This window comes from Nerophis ophidion, linkage group LG13 (assembly GCF_033978795.1).
Source record: "Nerophis ophidion isolate RoL-2023_Sa linkage group LG13, RoL_Noph_v1.0, whole genome shotgun sequence".
Lineage (NCBI taxonomy): Eukaryota > Metazoa > Chordata > Actinopteri > Syngnathiformes > Syngnathidae > Nerophis > Nerophis ophidion.
The window spans coordinates 15,057,660-15,077,547 of NC_084623.1; the positions used below are offsets into that span (position 1 = coordinate 15,057,660).

At 40.0% G+C, this 19,888-nt stretch overlaps 1 protein-coding gene across 1 annotated transcript in view; it reads right to left on the reverse strand.

Annotated features, from left to right (window-relative positions):
• dnah7 (dynein, axonemal, heavy chain 7) overlaps positions 1 to 19,888 on the reverse strand; it is a 196,503-nt gene that overhangs the window by 148,605 nt on the left and 28,010 nt on the right. Inside the window, exons 23-30 of the mRNA XM_061918446.1 lie at positions 19,141 to 19,353; positions 18,958 to 19,067; positions 16,906 to 17,074; positions 16,670 to 16,772; positions 13,138 to 13,265; positions 12,822 to 13,034; positions 10,436 to 10,534; positions 6,290 to 6,538 (exon numbers count right to left, since the gene is read on the reverse strand). Of these exons, the coding sequence (XP_061774430.1) occupies positions 6,290 to 6,538; positions 10,436 to 10,534; positions 12,822 to 13,034; positions 13,138 to 13,265; positions 16,670 to 16,772; positions 16,906 to 17,074; positions 18,958 to 19,067; positions 19,141 to 19,353 (1,284 nt within the window). The remainder of the gene's footprint in view (positions 1 to 6,289; positions 6,539 to 10,435; positions 10,535 to 12,821; positions 13,035 to 13,137; positions 13,266 to 16,669; positions 16,773 to 16,905; positions 17,075 to 18,957; positions 19,068 to 19,140; positions 19,354 to 19,888) is intronic.

Below are 19,888 nucleotides of genomic sequence, written 5' to 3' on the forward strand. Positions count from 1 at the left end.
AGTCAAGGTGTTTTCTTTATTTAGATAGTAGATTGTCAGTGAAGGCATCAAAACTATGATGTAACTCATGCGGAGTTATGTACTTAAGAAAAAAAGGTGAAATAACTGAAAACATGTTTTGTATTCTAGTTTCTTCAAAATAGCCACCCTTTGCTCAGGATACTGTTTTGCACACTCTTGGCATTCTCTCGATGAGCTTCACGAGGTAGTCACCTGAAATGGTTTTCACTTCACAGGTGTTATAGTTTTAATGCCTTCAGTGACAATCTACAATGTAAACAGTCAGGAAAATAAAGAAAACACGTTGAAATGAGAAGGTGTGTCTAAACTTTTGGCCTGTACTGTACATATATGCAAACATATACATATATAATGTAGTAACAGACACTTTCAAAACAATATGTTTTATAAACAACATTTACTGTATTTTTTTTTCTTTTTAATCAATAGCGGTTTCCATAGCAGCGCACATCCGGGTTCCGGCATCTAATGTGTGCTCCTACTTCCGCAAACAAACGCGCGAGTGTGTTGTTATCATGGCAGACTTGGTAACAGACAGTGAAGACGACTACTTTTGGACAAATGAGGATGAACAACCTTATCTTTTTGAAGATGAATATACGAACGGAGGATGACCTGCTGCTTCCAGAAGCGAGCACGAAGAAGCGGGTGAAAGCAGACAGAAGCCCAGAGTGTGAGGTTGATGTGATTTGATTTGAACTTCTGAAATGAGCAAGGCCGAATAAGAGTTCCCAAATCAACTGGAAATGTCCCCGGCCAGCTGGACCAAACGGACATCTGTCCATCGAGTAAGTCTCTATACTATTGATCATGATACATCAGTCCTTTGAGCCTGAATCTAACCAACCATGAAAGGCACCATGCAAATATAACCAATCAGAAGCACCGTATGGGGGTCTTGCCTGAGTTTTGGACAGCCCTTTGTTAATGCGGAGAGGACCGCATCGGCGGCGGCCGCGCTTTTCACATTCCTTGAGCAAATCAATTTGAATCTTTTGGTGGTAAGGCATGTTGTGATTTGTGACGATCGAGGTGGAAGGGAATAGTGGCGGGACATCATCAGGTACTACTAAATTGCCAAGAAAAAAAAAAAAAGATTAAGAGTTTGGTTGGATATTGAGAGACATATAAAAAAAGATCAAATTGATAATTGTGGAGAGGCGGAGCCGACGGGCCAACAGCGGGGTAGGGCAAGCCATAGTCCTACTCAAGATGGCGGCCAGGAGGCGGAGGATGCGGCGGAGCGGAGAGGCTGGGCTTGCTGGGAGCGACGCTGCCACAATCTGAATCAGGTGCGTGGCACACACACCGGCTCACAATCTGCCAATCTCCTAGCAGTATGTAAAAGGGGAGAATGAGGAAAGAAGGAAGAGAAAGGAGTTGGAGTGTCCGCAGCACTGCAAGAGAGCGAAAACGACCGAGAGCGAGCCGAACACAGCGACGAAGACGCGGCCGACTGAAGGCAAGCGAGGAGCGAGCAGGAGCGGAACAGCTGAAAAGCAATCCGGGCAAAAGGCAAAGCTGTTATTGTAACTGGCTTCCTGCCGTCATCGTGCGGGTTGCATGGACCATTCAGGAAGGACATCTTGCTGAGCAGGTTCGACTCGGTTTATTTTTCGGTCATGACCGAAAGGATAAGATCACGGGTACAAGCGGCCGAAAGGACTTTCCTCGGCCGGGTGGCGGGGCTCTCCCTTAGAGATAGATAGGGTGAGAAGCTCTGTCATCCGGGAGGAACTCAAAGTAAAGCCGCTGCTCCTCCACAGCAAGAGGAGCCAGATGAGGTGGTTCGGGCATCTGGTCAGGATGCCACCCGAACGCCTCCCTAGGGAGGTGTTTAGGGCAGGTCCAACCGGTAGGAGGCCATGGGGAAGACCCGGGACACGTTGGGAAGACTGTCTCCCGGCTGGCCTGGGAACGCCTCGGGATCCCCCGGGAAGAGCTAGGCGAAGTGGCTGGGGAGAGGGAAGTCTGGGCTTCCCTGCTTAGGCTGCTGCCCCCGCGACCCGACCTCGGATAAGCGGAAGATGATGGATGGATGGATGGACTTAGACAAACTTTAATGATCCACAAGGGAAAATGTTCCACACAATAGCTCAGTTAGAATGATGGAAAGAGTAAGGATGGAAAAGAAAATGCAGGTATAAATATAAGGTAATTCAGTCCATCAAAGTAGCAACAAACAAATGAAGACCAAATCATTGTTGCTCTGTGTTTATGCCATGGGTAGGCCCTGCTAATGCTACAAAAGCTACTACCAATAGTCAAACAATCATTTACAAGTTATTATTGCACTTGTTGTTTGGAGGGTTGTAGAGCTGCAATGGAGGTGGTCTGGATATATGACCCACATGCCTTTAAAATGATATAAAAGTAAAAGTTCTCTGCAAGAAAATGTGCATCTCTGCACCAGTTCAGGGGTTCTAATGTTCCAACTTATGTCATGGACTAAATGACAAAAAACCCAGAGAGCATTATACAGTTTTCTTGAGATCACTGTCTGCATGACAAAAGCATCCGGCCACTCAGAATGAAACGCACAAACTGAGACAAAACAACATTTCAGTCTGAGCTCAAAAGAATGAGGGAACAAGTTTCTCAAGCAAGAAAAGGGGTGAGGGGCTGACATGATCAGTTGATGTGCAGTAAAAAGGAAGACAGTGATAAATGTGGCATTCTCTGTTGTTCCATCAGCAGGCCTTCATCTGTCTCCTTGCCGTGCTGCGTCTCAGACCTCTCAGCCATGTAAATACACGCCACTTGTGTTCTTCCCCGCGAGATGGATAACAACGAAAGAAAGACAACAGCTTTGACAAATTACGGCGTCCTCACACTAGGACATTTGTAGCGTGCTGTACTTGCGCGTGATCCCCCTCCCGCCCTCTTCTGGCCCCTGCTGACCTGCACTCACACTGAATTCCATGCTTTGTTTTTTGTGCTTTGCAACTTCCCTGACTTTGTGCATCATTTATTTTGTCTTACCATGAGGTTTTTTTGTTTAGTGAAAGGTGACAGCTGTCATTATTAGGGGCGTCTCCATACAACGTTCTCACTTACAATATATAATGTTGGAACTAGAGATGTCCGATAATGGCTTTTTTGCCGATATCTGATATTCCGATATTGTCCAACTCTTAATTACCGATTCCGATATCAACCGATACTGATATATACAGTCGTGGAACTAACACATTATTAAGCTTAATTTTGTTGGGATGCCCCGCTGGATGCATTAAACAATGTAACAAGATTTTCTAAAATAAATCAACTCAAGTTATGGAAAAAAATGCCAAAATGGCACTGCCATATTTATTATTGAAGTCAAAGTGCATTATTTTTTTAAAATGCCTCAGAAGAGCAGCTTGGAATTTGGGACATGCTCTCCCTGAGAGAGCATTAGGAGGTGGGGGTGGAAGGGGGTAGTGGGGGGTGTATATTGTAGCGTCCCGGAAGAGTTAGTCCTGCAATGGGTTGTGAGTATTTGTTCTGTTGTATTTATGTTGTGTTACGGTGCGGATATTCTCCCGAAATGTGTTTTGTCATTCTTGTTTGGTGTGGGTTCACAGCGTGGCGCATATTTGTAACAGTGTTAAAGTTGTTTGTACGCCCACCCAGTGTGACCTGTATGGCTGTTGACCAAGTATGCGTTGCATTTACTTGTGTGTGTGCAACGCCGTAGATATTATGTGATTGGGCCGGCACGCAAAGGAAGTGCCTATAAGGTTTATTGGCGCTCTGAAGCTCTCCCTACGTCCATGTACCACAAAAGTCATAAATGTAACTTTTTCAAAACAGATACCGATAATTTCCGATATTACATTTTTAAGCATTTATCTGCCAAATATATCGGCAGTCCGATATTATTGGACATCTCTAGTTGGAACCCATTTCCTCAGCGTATCAACATTATAAGAACGAACTAGGCACAGACACTACCTATATTCACATAGAGCAAAATACATTTTCGACAAATAAAAAACCTGTCAGTGTGATGACGCATCGATATACAGGCTAACGGGCATAAATTACCCGTTATCCTATTCGTTGATGTGTCATTGACCGGGCTAGCATGCTAAGCATTCATTGCACGAACACACTAGCTTTGTTAGACAAGGTCAGACAGTATTGGACCATATATTTTACATACGGAATGTCAATTTCCATTTACTACAAGTAATAAGAAAACTTAAATGCCTTACTTACCCATCAAGTAGGAAATTAGCAAGTTTGGCGTCAGATGAAAAATCTTTCAAAGGCAGGCCCGATACAAATTCTCGTTTTCTTCCTGGCTTTGTCATGAATAAGTTGAGAATCGTAACAAGGCCTTCTAGATTTACTAAGGTCTGACATGTTTAGCAACTTTACCAGTGGCAATAGCTAGACGAAGGTGGCGGTGCATAACTGGCAACCTGGATGTAACACACTCACAGGCTTTCTAATTGGTCAAACGGTGGAGGGCGGTGCATCAAAATGAAAACAATAACAAGATTTTGGGGCTGAAAATCTAATTTTGAAATGAGCATATCCCGGCTGAAATACTCTTTTCAGTTATAGAGGTATAACATGATTTATTAATGCGTTTTGACATATCAGGGCTATTTGAAGATTACTTGAGATTACATTTCTACATATGGCACCTTTTTATGTCCAATTTTCACAATTTATTTTGAATTTTTTTCCAAATTTGAATGAGTAGTCAGTCTTCTACTCACCCCACTGCTGCTTCATTGTGACATATATGCCTTGATGCTGCCCCCTGCAGGATGGCAGCATTACAGCATTCATGAGCCACTCTAGTTTGAAAGGTTTCATCAAGCCTATTTGTGTGATGTTTGGGCGGGCCAAATGAAAAGCCACATCCGGCCCGCCAGATGAATAGACCTACCTTATCGTATACTTAGCTATGTATACTTGATCATATTTACTGGCTGAGCCTGTTGAATAATTTCGAGCAGTGCTGCCACCTAGCTGAAGGCTTGTGTATCATACAAGAATAAAAAAAAGGCACTAATACTGGAAGTCCCTTGAGTCCCAGGCATCCCCTGACACCTTCCGGGGGGACTAGCCTACTATTCACTATTTAAGAACAACTGGTACAACTAAAAAAGTTGGAAAACATGAGTATTGACTGCATCTGAAGTACACGAGGGACAGCAACACCTTGGTTGAAAAAAGTTATTGCTAAGAATGAGAGGACTTAACAGGGGTGCCTTGAGGAATTCCTCATAAATCACAAGCTTGGACCTCGGTGTTCAATGTTTACTGGCAAGGTTAAAATGTCATACAATCCGCCAGTGTGTTTACAGTGGTCCAAGTCCCTCTATACAACAGGAAAATCTGGTGTTTTTTATGAATTTGCTCTAAAATGTTTGTCTACCAAGTTTTCAACTAAACTTATGGTTTCATTCCCGGGCCACCAGTTGATTAGACCTGTTTTAGGTCACACTATTCAGAATTTAAAGAATGCATTGATTGAATGACCCGAGACATGAACATATCATGTTAGGTAGATTCAATAGATCTGCTGTATCATAAACTTTCTGTATGTGGGGATTTGGTCCTACCCCTAAATCAGGGGTAGGGAACCTATGGCTCGAGAGCCAGATGTGGCTCTTTTGATGACTGCACCTGGCTCTCAGATAAATCTTAGCTGACATTGCTTAACACGATAAGTAATGAATAATTCCGCTGGTAATCACAGTGGTAAAAAATAACGTTCAAAATATAAAACATTCTCATGCATTTTCATCCATCCATTCGGTTTCTACCACACCTGTTCAAAAGTCGCATTAATGGTAAGAAGTATTTTATTTCTTTCTGGTTAGCCTCAGAAAAACAATGTTATTAAAAAGAAAATAAGACTTATTATACTCTAAAAATGTTGGTCTTTCTTAAAAATCCACGCATATAGTTGTATTCAGTGTTAAAAAATATAAAATGAAATGGATCTCACGGAAATACTTTTAAAAATGTTTGGCTTGTATGGCGCTCTCAGCCAAAAAAGTTCCCGACCCCTGCCCTAAATGAACATGGCCTCTACATACGACAGTACTTGAATGTATCGTCATAATTTCATTGGATAGACATTCTAGGTATCACAGCCAATTGTGGTGTGGGTTTAGATCATAGGAAGTCATTGTGAGTTTGTGAAAGAAACCCTGAGACTTTTGTGATTGAGGGCCATATAAATAAACTTGGATTTAGAGAATCACCACCCTCCCATCTTTCTCTGCAGTTTCCTGGGTAGATTTAAAATCAGGCTCCATACCTTTTCACAGACGTCATGAAGTGCTGCTGCAAGTACACGGTAGGCACAGGTTTTGCCTCCAAAGGGTTCCCCAACCAGCATAAATCCATGCCTCACTATCATCATCTCATAGACCTGCAGGATTTTCTCAATAAAGAAATCTGTGACTTGCAGATTCATGATGTCACAGTTTTCCTTGACAGCTTCCAACAAAGTGGTGTAGTCTCGCTTTGGTAGAGTGACGCCTGGGAAGAGGTCAGATGTGATACCCTGAGGAAAGATACATTCAAAAGTTGGAAACAAAACCCAAGCATTAACACATTATAGACAACATACGTTGGTAGCTGGGCGATCAAGTTTTTGGGGTATTAGCTAATTGTTTATGCTTCAAAATGTGAGCAAAAATTTGGATTACGAACACAGTGGGCGTAATGAATGTCACAGTGACCGCAGTAAGATTCGACCAAAACATTTGGTGTCTCACTGGCCAGCACTATTTTATAGCTAACAAGAAATAACTGTTTTTCCAACCAAGGAAATAAATGGAAGAAAGTGAGTGTGAAGGACAATGCGAGGAACAAAAAAGTGATTATAATCATTGAATTAAAGACATCAGGCGTGTAGCCGGCTTGGTGAAATACTGAAGAAGAATGAGTCGATGATGCCAGCCAGAGGCTTTAAAATATCTAATAACAGCGGACATTTATCTATGAAAATATGGAACGGCTGCTTATGGTGTGTTTGAGAGAGAAGCATTGGACTTTAAAAGTTTACTCTCCAAGGTTATACAGTAATGCAAATTATTAATAAGTTACTTCATAAAAATACTGTTGCTGGTTGTACTACATGCAATTGTGTTGTTTATGATACAATATTCATTATCTACGAGTTAGTTTTTCTTATCTAAAAAGATGTTAGATGTTTGGGCTGTTTTTGGGGAGCCCTTGACTAGATTAATTGTATTTTAATGTATTTAAATGGAGAACAAGGATTTGAGATACCAGTATTTTGGGTTACAATCTGTAACACAAATCCAATTAAACTCTTAACCCAAGGTACCTATGTAGGCTTACTGTTAACACCTATAAGCTCAAACAAAAACAAATGAATGCTGGGGATATCAGTTTTGTAACTTCAGGTTAGATGGTACACATTTGTGTTGTGTTGTGTAATATTATGATGAAGGTACAATACAAATACTGTACAGAAGCCTATACTGTAAGCCAGAGGTGCCCATTACGTTGATCGCAAGCTACTGATCGATCGCCAGCCAGGAAAAAAATAGACCTAAAAATTAGCAATCATCAATCTTCACCAAGACGTCACTTGATGACGCTGGCTGGTGTGAGCTCATTATTTAGAAAAAATGACCGACAGGATGGCCAAAAACACTTTTTATTTCAACGGACTCTCACACCGTACCAGCCGTCAAAACTCTAAAGACCGACTACACAGTTCTTACCTTCACAATAAAAGCGCTGCTTCATCCTGCCTGCGCTAAATAAATAAGAGTCTCAGAAAGCTGGCGTGCACAAGCTACAGAGTTTGCCGCCAATTCTTGTAAGTGTATAAAAACGAGTATGGAAGCTGGACAAACAAGAGGCCAAAAACCAACCACTTTCATGTGGTATTGGACGGAAAGGAGGACTTTTTTTCTCCTCCATTTGGAAAATGAGGACGTTATCAGCCATACTGAGTGTTGGCAATCTGCGTTCTTAAGTGTTGGCAAGGAGGTAATGTGCAACTTTTTTGTGACGTTTCTGTGTCTCAAAATGCCAGAAATTTGAAAAATATATATTTTAAACAATCCCCCACAAGCATTAACAGTTGCAGACCTTATGATTTAAACTATGAGCTTCTATGACTAAATAAATGCGGACAAGAGATACTTTGGTTAGATTTGTAGCTCTATAGTTTTGTAAATGACTTCATCAAATGTTTTAAAGAGACTGTTTGCAAGTTGTTCACAGTCAATTTTTCAAACCAAAAAAATATAACAAGAACACAACCGGCTAGCTTATGTTCATATTAGTGGTTTACTAGAACATTTATATTTGACATGTCTATATTTTTAACTATTACTAATCGTATTAAACAAAAATTGCTCATCAGCCAGAGGAATTTGTCTGGCATTCAGGTGTCTAGTCCATACGTACATGCAGGGAGCGCATGTGCATACAGAAAAGCAGTCCCAGAGAAGCAACTCACAACTTGCAGTCACGTTGTTTCGCGAGAACATACATTCAATGATAGCTAACATTAGTGAGCCAAAATTACTATCATTAGCTAGTATTTCGTCACTCGAGGGCCCAAGGTAAACCTAGTCATTAGGGCCCTCAACTAAGGGTGTAACGGTACGTGTAATTGTATTGAACCGTTTCGGTACAGGGGGTTCGGTTCGTTTTGGCGGTGTACCGAACGAGTTTCCACACGGACATATTAAGTAGCGCACCGCACGTTGTGTAAACAATGCACACTGAGGCACAACACACGGCATGCTAGCAGCGACCGGGCTACTTCAACATGCAAAAGCCAGAGCTGGAAGACCTTCCTGCCTCATTAAGATCTCCCGTTTGGAACATTTCGATTTCGCGGTGCGACACAACAATGGATAACATCGCTTCAACGAAGAGAAAGAGGAACAAACACAGCTCCCACCGCATTCAAACACCTTCTCCTCTGCGAGTCAAGCAGGGCTAAAGCAATAACAAATGCCGTTGGTGTTTTTATAGCAGCAGATTTAAGACCATATTGCATTAAAAACTAGATTTTGACCCACTTCTATGGTGGAAGAACAATGAGCACATATATCCTCTTTCTGCCAAGTTAGCGGGGCACTACCTCGCCCTACTGTACCTGCTACCTCCGTGCCCAGCGAAAGGGTATTTTTCACAGCTGTAGACATTTTAACTGCAAGCAGGTCTGCTCTTTCTGCAGACAATGTGGATAAACTGATTTTTCTGGCAAAAAACATGAAAATTGAGTGAACATCACCAGGGTTGAAGGCTGGGGGGGAAAAATAATTGTTAATCTGAGGCTAAGTTGACTTGAAACTGTTTAATGTTGCACTTTTTGTATGTAGAAGAAAAGTGTTGTCATTTTATTTAATCCGAGCAACAACTTGAAGCAGTTTAATGTTGCACTTTATATGTGGAAATGTTGCACTTTATATGTAGAAAGGTTTTGTTAAGAAACCAATTCTGAGCCACATCTTATTTACTTTTTATTTTATATATGTTGACTGTATTAACCCTGGCAATCAACCCTGTGTGTGTGTATGTATGTAATTGTTATGCTTAGCACTCATGACTGCCTGCTTTTGCAGTGATCAGCCCAGTGTTGGCTCACATCCATCACACACAGAGCTATTTTAAAGCAATGTTAAAAGGACAAAGCCATTGTTTACAAACTTTGGGAAATAAATAACCAGAAAATGTATATCTTGTTTTCGTACTGTACCGAAAATGAACCGAACCGTGACCTCTAAAACGAGGTACGTACCGAACCGAGATTTTTGTGTACCGTTACACCCTTAGCCTCAACAAAACAAAAACGTTGTTAGAAAACTACCATGGGAACTGAACATTAAAGCTTGGAGAGCTGCGGAATGGGTATCACTGACCCCAATGCTGCAATTGATAAGTATTTCTTTAACATTAATCAACATTTATTAAAGTGTAAGCCATTTTTCTGTTGGCGCAGTTGGACTGGATATGAAGCTTAGCGCTACTATTGTGTAGGCCGTAAGTGTGTGACTGGTGGGGGAAAAAAGAGAGCTCTTGACGGTGGCCATGTTTTAACGAGACGAGACTGTTGATTGTAAAGTGTTCCTACCTGGCAAGCTTGCACTGCATCATTGGTCTGTCTTACAAAATCAAGTCTGCACATGTGCAGTGTTATTCTATGACCATATAATAGTCAATAGCGTGAGAAGGTAGAGGGGAGCTGACAAAAGCATTTTAATGTATTTTGAAACGCAAAATTTAAGACGGAAAACAAAAAAATGTTTTAAATAGAGTGAAAACTTTATTAAATAATAATAGATGTTTTGGGGACAATGGAAATCTCAACTACCTGTGTTTACATAATGGTAAGTCCGTCCCTGATTCCTAAACTGGACCAGCGTTTAATTGACAAACCTTGAAACAAAGCTTTAGTTGTACATACCCCAAAGAGTTGCAGGTCCTGAGCCAAGAACTTGGGCAGATTCACATCAATAATGGATCTCAGTAAGAGAGTATCTTCATTTTCATCTGGAAAAGCAAGCTGCAGTCCAACACACCCACCACCAGGGACGGGTAGAGGGAGATGAAAAATTATGACAAAGTAGATTCACATAATGACAAACATGCATGTCTCACACATAACAGACAGAATCCAATCCACGAACCTGTTGGATATAAAATGTTAGTACTTGCTAAAATGCACACTATTTTGTTATTTAAGTAAAACAAATTGCATACTTTATTAATCTAACTTAAAAGCCTACTGAAACCCACTACTACCGACCACACAGTCTGATAGTTTATATATCAATGATAAAATATTAACGTTGTAACACATGCCAATACGGCCGGTTTAGTTTACAAAATTACAATTTTGAATTTCCCGCGGAGTTTCTTGTTGAAAACGTCGCGGAATGATTACGTTTTTTTTGCTTCACTCTAACTTTCCTCATCCATTAATCTTTCATCCTCGCTCAAATTAACGGGGAAATTGTCGCTTTCTCGGTCCAAATAGCTCTTGCTGCTGGAGGCTCACATTATAAACAATGTGAGGAGCCCTACAACCAGTGACGTCACGCACACGTCGTCTGCTACTTCCGGCAAAGGCAAGGCTTTTTTATTAGCGACCAAAAGTTTCAAACTTTATCGTCGATGTTCTCTACTAAATCCTTTCAGCAAAAATATGGCGATATCACGTAACAATCAAGTATGACACATAGAATGGACCTGCTATCAACATTTAAATAAGAAAATCTCATTTCAGTAGGCCTTTAAATTTATTTTGATGTATGTTTCGACTTAGACTAATTCATGGCAAAGCTATTGTTCAATAATTTACATTTTCAGTGCGAAATAACAAAGGTAACATCATTAAAACATAGATTTACATATCTTCCTGACAGACCACCGGACAGAACTCAATCCCAGTGCCTATGATTAAGAGCACAGCACTTACGATGCACGCCACTGAGGACTGTCTTGGGAAACCTACCATCCTCTAAATTGAATATAGTTTATTCTGCTTTGACTTGTTAGGCCAAAGCAGCATTGTTGGTAAACAATGCTAATAATCAAATGAAGGGACATTTGTTTAACATCAATAGGTGATTATACTCCAGATTTATATTATGCATGTTTCACAGTTAAAAACGTAATTGTGATGTGGCCCACGACTGCAGTAAAATTTCATATGACGCACACAGTAATTCACCAATTGACATTTAACATTCACTTCTTCATGCTAAAGGAGGCCCACTGAAGATTGCGGCGTTCTATGCACAGCGCGTTATCTGTGTATCGGGAGGGGTGCCCCGGAGTACATTTTTCACCCAATTCAAACCGTTCCAACTTCAAACTGTTCAGCCTATTCGGGAATCGCGAGCTTTCCCTTGACAAATTCCAAAAATTACCAGATTTCCCAAAATTCCAGGACATTTTTCCCATTCAAAACGAATTGGCCATTTTTCAAACTTTCACCGTTTCCACATTTTTCAACCTATTCAAACCATTCCACTTTCAACACATTCCGCCATCTTGGAAATTCAAACTACTCTTTTTCCAAGTTAAAAAAAAGTTGAGGATTTTCCAGAGTTCCTCGTTTTCCGAAGCCCTATTTTCACCCATTTTTCTGGCGACTACTCCTCACACATTCTTTAACCCATTTCAACCGTTCCACCGTCAAAACAGTCCTCTTAATTAAGAAAGAAAAAAAAAAAAGTTGTTTTTTTGAACTGGAAAACTTCCCGGTTTTCCCGAAATTGCAGGAATTCCATAAGACCCTTTCTCAATTTCAACATTTCCTCGACCGATTAGAAAAATCCCAACACCAACCATTTTAACTAAATAATTTAAGTTGTTTTTTTTTACCATTTTCCACCAAATAATTGTAAATTACTATTTAAATCAATGGGACGTTCTTCAAAGTTCCACAACTCCCACAATTTTCATCTGATTCAAACTGTTCCAACTTCAAAATATTCATCCTGTTCTAATTTGTGTGCTCTCCTTTGACAATTCTAAAAAAAAATCCGGGATTTCAGTTCAACTTCAGCATTGGAGCATTCACACGCAATTCTTTCATGAATTGCCTCATCTAGTTATAATTATCGTACCAAAAATTACATACAAGAATTTAAGTCGAGAATCGTGTTGAATTGAGAACTGTCACCCAAGGAATTGGATCAAATTGTTAGGTGCCCAAAAATTCACACCCCTAATAAAGAAACCATAAAAACAATGAAAGCAGCATAAATGGAAAAGATGCTTCAGCAACACGGGAAAGTGACAAAATAATCTCATCCTACAAACGTAAATCAGTTGTGTGATACCTTGAGGTTTCCAGCAGCAGTCAGCACTGACTTGACAGCCCGCATCCCATAGTCATAATGGTGCTGTGAGGAGAGCTGCTCTGAACACAGTCGATAAGTGGCCACAATCTTCACAGAAAGAGGCCGGGCAGTGACAAATCCACACGAGTAGAGCACAATCTCTGCGATCAGCGCATAATCTGGCACCATCATCGCCACAGTTCGGAACAAGGCCTGGAGAGGGTAGAAAAAGACTATTTGAACTCCCAAACAGTCATATGAGGGCTACAGCTTGTTTTTTTTCAATGTTGTTTGCTTTTAAAACTGTGGTTTAAACCTTGAGATTGTCTGGCAGCTCAGACCGGCCGGCATAACCGGGGTTCATAGTGATGAACACGGCACAAGAGGGATCCAGGCTGAGCTCTGTCCCCTCAAACATCAGCAGCGTAGCATGAGCAGCAATTCCTGGAGACACATGACAACATCAATACAGTGAGTTATACTGCGAACCAACTAAATGTATGTCTTATTTTTGTCTTATATGTATTGCAGTGCAGTGTTGTATTTTCTATTATGTTGTGGCGATCGATAAAGGTATTCACTAGGCGTGGCTTCCAGGGAGAACACCACAAACAAATATTGGCGTCAGTCACAGTCGAGTTGACCAACTTTTAGATGCACTTCATTTTCAACACCTGCCTCATCAATAACACCTCTCAGCCTTGGTGAGCCTTTGGGGTGAGCTAAGCCAAAAAGTGAGATGCCACCTAGCTTTTCGGGCAATGCTTAGCAGAGATGAACGATGATGATTGACTTACTTTGACATCATTAGCGCCTCATGGCATTTGGGTACCGGTACCAAAATGTATTTAGATACTTTTCGGTACTTTTCTAAATAAAGACAACCACATAAATGGCATTTTTGGCTTTATTTTAACAAAAACATTTTACGGTACATTAACTCATGTTTCTTATTGCAAGTTTGTCCTCAATAAAATAGTAAACATATGTGACAACTTTTCTTTTATTATTAAGTAAACAAACAAAATTGCACTAAAACAACACCTCCAGGCAAATTCAGCCCTTGACTAACACCCTCCCCCCCACCACATCCCATCTCCCTGGATTGTAAATAACCAAATGTAAATAATCAAATGTATTTCTAATGTATGTACTTGTTCTTATGCTATCTGAACTCACTATGATTTCTGCTGGCTGTACATATCCTACTAAGTAAGACCTACACTGTTTCAATGTCCATTTCTCTGATGATGCAATTGTGGATGTTCTGAAGTGCTGATATCAACCAAACCCTCCTCATCCCCCGCCCCGGATTGTAAATAATGTAAATAATTCAATGTATATACTATGATGATTAACTTGTGTGATGACTGTATTATGATGATAGTATATATTGATTTACGTGGACCCAGACTTAAACAAGTTGAAAAACTTATTCGGGTGTTACCATTTAGTGGTCAATTTTACGGAATATGTCCTGAACTGTTCAATCTACTAATAAAATTTTCAATCAATCAATCCTAATTTAGCTGCTGACGTATGCAGTAACATGTGTCATTTTCCATTCTATTATTTTTTCAAAATTATTAAGGATAAGTGGTAGAAAATGAATTATTGATCTACTTGTTCATGTACTGTTAATATCTGCTTACTTTCTCTTTTAACATGTTCTATCTACACTTCTGTTATAATGTAATAATCACTTATTCTTCTGTTGTTTGGATGCTTTACATTAGTTTTGGATGATACCGCAAATTTGGGTATCGATTCGATACCAAGTAGTAACAGGATCGTACAATACATAGTAAATTCCACATTCAAGGCTCAAACGTTATCTATAACGGGGGTTAAACTGTGGGACAATGTGAGCGGAGAAATTAAACTAACTTCTAGCCTAAGAATGTTCAACCTTGCGGTAAAAAATGTGATGTTGGGAAACTTATCAAAAACATGACTAGTTGTTTGGACTATCTCAATTGTGGAACACAGGTGCAAAAGAACTCACTGTGGAATAAGGGACATAACACACCAGACAAGGCTTCAGAAGATGAAAGATACACAGGGAAGATGGAGCTAATCTCATGGTCAATCAATGCTATTATATTCATATTGGTGTATGTGTACTGACTTGTCATTATCATCCATTATCATATGAGGGGTGCGGGGACCGGTACTTTTCAGTACCGAAAATGATTCATTAGTATCGCGGTACTATACTATTACCGCTATACCGTACAAACCTGCTAACAACACAACTAATGGTCATAGCTGTGACAGTTTAATTAAACAACTTTTGGCACAACAACGATTGTGGTTTCATCAGATTGAAGTCGAGTTCTGACTTGGAAGAACGACCCAGGATGTGACAAAGTATTTCCACGAAGCGGGCCGGGCGACGGCCATAACAATGACGCCTGGAGGATCCTCTGGGCTTCCGGTGAGTAGGAATAGGTTCCGATTTCGGTACTTTTGGCTTCATTTTTCGGGAACCGATTTACGCCAAATCCAACGATGCCATGTTTCGGTGACTGGGTTACTCATGACGTCAATGCCAACTCTTTGCACTTTTGAACTTATTGAAAAAAGAAAATGAATCAATAAAACGCTCTCACCAAAGTTAAGTAAGTCGAGACGTTTCCACAAATGTGCTAGCTTAATGCTAATATGCATTGGTTTTGCTATTGACAGGTGAAATTAAAAATGTTAAACTGCTAATACTAATCGCTGATGCAGCCTTCAAATTTGTAATAAACACTACCACGAAGATACTAATTACAATCAAACAGCTGGTGCATAACTATTACTTACAGTATTAACACTTTGTAGGGCGCAACTTGAGACAGCAGGGACTGAGATGACCAATACACCATATACTACACACTACTACCATTTAACGTCTTGCAACTGTAATTGTAACTTATATGTCGTAACTGAAAAAAATACTCAGAAATGTGATAATATAACAAGATGTAATATGTTAAACTTACTTATGTGACCTACTCAGTGACCTAGTGGTTAGAGTGTCCGCCCTGAGATCGGTAGGTTGTGGGTTCAAACACCGGCCGAGTCATGCATCAAGGGTTGGAATTGGGGGTTAATTCAACAAAAAATATTCCCGGGCGCGGCACCGCTGCTGCCCACTGATCCACTCACCTCCCAGGGGGTGAGGGTGAAGAAAGGGATGGGTCAAATGCAGAGGACAAATTTCACCACATAGTGTGTGTGACAAAATTTGGTACTTTAACTTAACAACTGGGGCGTTGTGGCTTTGTCGACGACAGGGTGTGCGGGGATGTGGAGAACCAGTACTTTTTAGAGGGAGCATAATACCGAATACGATTTATTAGTATCGCAGTACTATACTAATACCGGTATACAGTACAACCCGAGCCGGCACCATACTGAAGCAAAATGAGTTCAACCTCACCTCAGGACATTGAAATACCATCAAAGCGGCAGACATTTATGCATGAAAATATGAAAATTGATGGAGAAGCAGTTTGAAGGAGATACCACTCTTCAATGTAAAACACAGGAGATTACTATTACATTTCCTCAGAAAAATGCTGTAGTTATCTGCAGTGCATTCCATTGTATCATTTTATACAATATTTCTTACCTAAAGGTTAGATGGGGGGTGGGGGGGCAAGCACCAATTAAACTTACCGTATTTAAAGTCATTTCAATAGGCGCCGTTGTGCGGTACAAATGTTCAGAGTCAAAAGCTCTGTCGCAGCTTATAAGTTGAGGTACTACTGTAATATTTTAAACTTATCCATCAATGAATCTCCAAGATTGGCTTTGTAAGAATCTGTTTCTTGTAGACAGTAAGCGAAAAAAGGACAAACCTCTCTGTATAGTGAGAATCTGCTGAGCCACCACGGACAGCACCTCCAAGTCAATCCGGTTAAACTCATCAAAGCAGGCCCAGGCTCCACAAGACAAAAGGCCCTAGTCACACATTCAAGTTATTGACAGCTTCAGTTGAAGCACACATTTAAACTGTCAAACATGTGTGGGTTCAGTTATTTATATGAATTTGGATGTATTGTCATTCATTTTAGAATGGAAAAAAAGTACTCACCTTAAAGAACTTTCCCAGAGCGATGTAGTCAAGTCCGTCGGAGCAGTTGAAGACCACACATTGCTTAGCTATAGCTTTGGCCAAGTCTTTTGTTGTTTCTGTTTTTCCTGTGCCAGCCGGCCCCTCAGGGGCCCCACCCAAATGGAGATGGAGAGCGCCAAACAAAGTACTAAAAGAGAAGTTACAGTATGTGTGATGAATGATATGTACATATATATATATATATATATATATATATATATATATATATATATATATATATATATATATATATATATATATATATATATATATATATATATATATATATATATATATATATATATATATATATATATATATATGTACACACAGTATATATATTAGGGTTGTCCCAATACGAATATTTTGGTACAGGTACCACAATGTATATTTCGCTACTTTGCGATACTTTTCTAAATAAAGGGGACAACAAAAAAAATGCCATTTTTGGCTTTATTTTAACAAAAAATCTTATGGTAAATTTAACATATGTTTCTTATTGTAATCAAAGAACAATTTGGGCTCAAATAAAATAGTGAAAACGTTGTCTTTAAGTAGTAAGTAAGCAAACAAAGGCTCCTAAATTGGCTGCTGACGTATGTAGTAACATATTGTGTAATTTGTCATTCTATTATTTTGTCGAAAATATAAAGGACAAGCTGTAAAAAATGATTAATCCACTTGTTTATTTACTGTTAATATCTGGTTATTTTCCATTTCAACATGTTCTATCTACACTTCTGTTAAAATGTAATAATCACTTACTCTTCCATTGTTTGGATGCTTTACATTAGTTTTGGATGATACAACAAATTTAGGTATCGATCCGATACCAAGTAGTAACAAGATCAAATTCAAAGTCCTCATGTTTCCAGGGACATATTCCCTGAGTTTATAAAAATATTATGAGTTTTAAAAAAAGGAAAAAAGATTTTGTTACGATAAAAAATATAGATGTAATCATAGTAGTATTGGCAAGATACGCTATTGTACTTGGTATCATTACAGTGGATGTCAGGTGTAGATCCACCATGACACTTGTTCACATTCAGGCGCGCTAGCTTTTAATAGCGGTGAAAACTCCTACGGTGTGTAGTGACACGTTTCTTCGTCCTGCGGGGATGATACTTGTAAGAAACTCACTTTGTCGCCATGGAGGCGAGGATTAGTGATTTAGATTTAGCTAAAACACTCCCGACTGCGGATGGATGTTCGCTGCTAGCTAGTTAGCCATGTCTTAAAGCACCTCTTTCTAGTGTTATAGCTTAACCTTCATAGTCCCTTGTGGAGGGGGGCGTGGCCTGCAGCGAAGCGGGGTGTGTCAGAACCGGCCTCGAAGTCAGCCACAGGTGCGTAGACGGTCCACCTGGGCCTTGTTATCTAATCACCTGTCGCTCTGTATAAGCAGTAACCAGGAGGAGAGATGTTGTTGGAGCTGGGGGAGAGTAAGACAGTTTTATTTTTCCAAACAAGTCTCTTAGTGCTTTTCAGTAATCGTCTTTTTTGTGAATGTTCGTTGTGCTCTCCTCCTGGCTGCATCTTAAACAGAGTGACTAGTGATTAGATAAGGCCCAGGCGGGCCTTCTACGCACCTGTCGCTGACTTCGAGGCCACGCCCCCCTCTACATAACTTTTATGCCAAAATGCGTCCGTTCTCCCTTTTCTGTCTACACACCTTGTCTGCTTGTAAGTACTCCTTGATTGTGCGCTGTCGAATATGCTCATCTGCTCGTAAACCCAGCAATGTCATGCCCGTTAAAACAAATGAATAAATAAATAAATAAATTGGGAACCGGTACTTTTCAAACAGAGTATAGGCCGCGATACTATACTCGTACCGGTAAATCGTACAACCCTAATATATTTATACATATATATGTATGTATGTATATGTAAATATGTATGTATGTATATATGTATGTATATATATGTATTTATGTATGACTACTGTTATACCATTACAAATGTCTGATGTATTAAATCTATTTCAAATATCATTGTTTTCATCACAACTTCACAGAGGTGCTTTACCGATAGCATCGGTCAGTGAGAGGGGTAATGACCAGACGTGGAGTGTTGCCAAGGTACTCATAACCATACGGCAAACCTGCATTGATCATCTTGGTCTGGAGGTCATTCTCCTGCATGGGGTTTTGACAGTTTCCATGAATTGAAAGTAATCTGATAGAAAACTCACCACTCCACCCTACGTACCACCCAGTAATAGCGCAGTTGGCTTAGCCATGAAAAGTCATGCTCGTCACTTATACGCTCTTTTACCAACGAGGCCAGCACGTCCCTGGCATGGACATCGAGTACAACAAGAGCTCCGAGGGTCACCCGATTCTGTTTGGACAGCTTTCCACGCACAAGCTCCACTATGTCGTCAATTTGTTGGTTGTTTTGAGCCAGGTAAGCGTCTAGGGCCTAAGGAGTTTAAACAAAACACAAGAGTTCATGCACTGTGTTAGTTTTGTTCTTTGAACAAGGTGATGTTCATGCACGGTTAATTTTGTGCATCAGTAAAAAATCATGACTTTTTCTTGAATTTGAAAAAAAAAAAACATTTTATTTTTCAGTAAAGAAGGGTTCGGTGAATGCGCATATAAAACTGGTGGGGTTCGGTACCTCCACCATTAAACAAGAGGTACGAGATTGATGTTAGGAAGATCATTTATGGGAAATATTCAAGATTACAGTCAACCACTCTCACTCTGGACAACATCAGCAGGGAATCAAAGACCGTATTTTTCAGATTATAAATCACAGTTGTTTTCATAGTTTGGCCGGGGGTGCGACTTAAACTCTGGGACGACTTAAGTGTGAAATTATTAACACAGTACCGTAAAATATAAAATAATATTTTTTATCTCATTCACGTAAGAGACTAGGCGTATGTCAGCAATCGTCATACACACACACACGTCAACCAATAAATAATAAATAATTTGGCGGGGGTGGG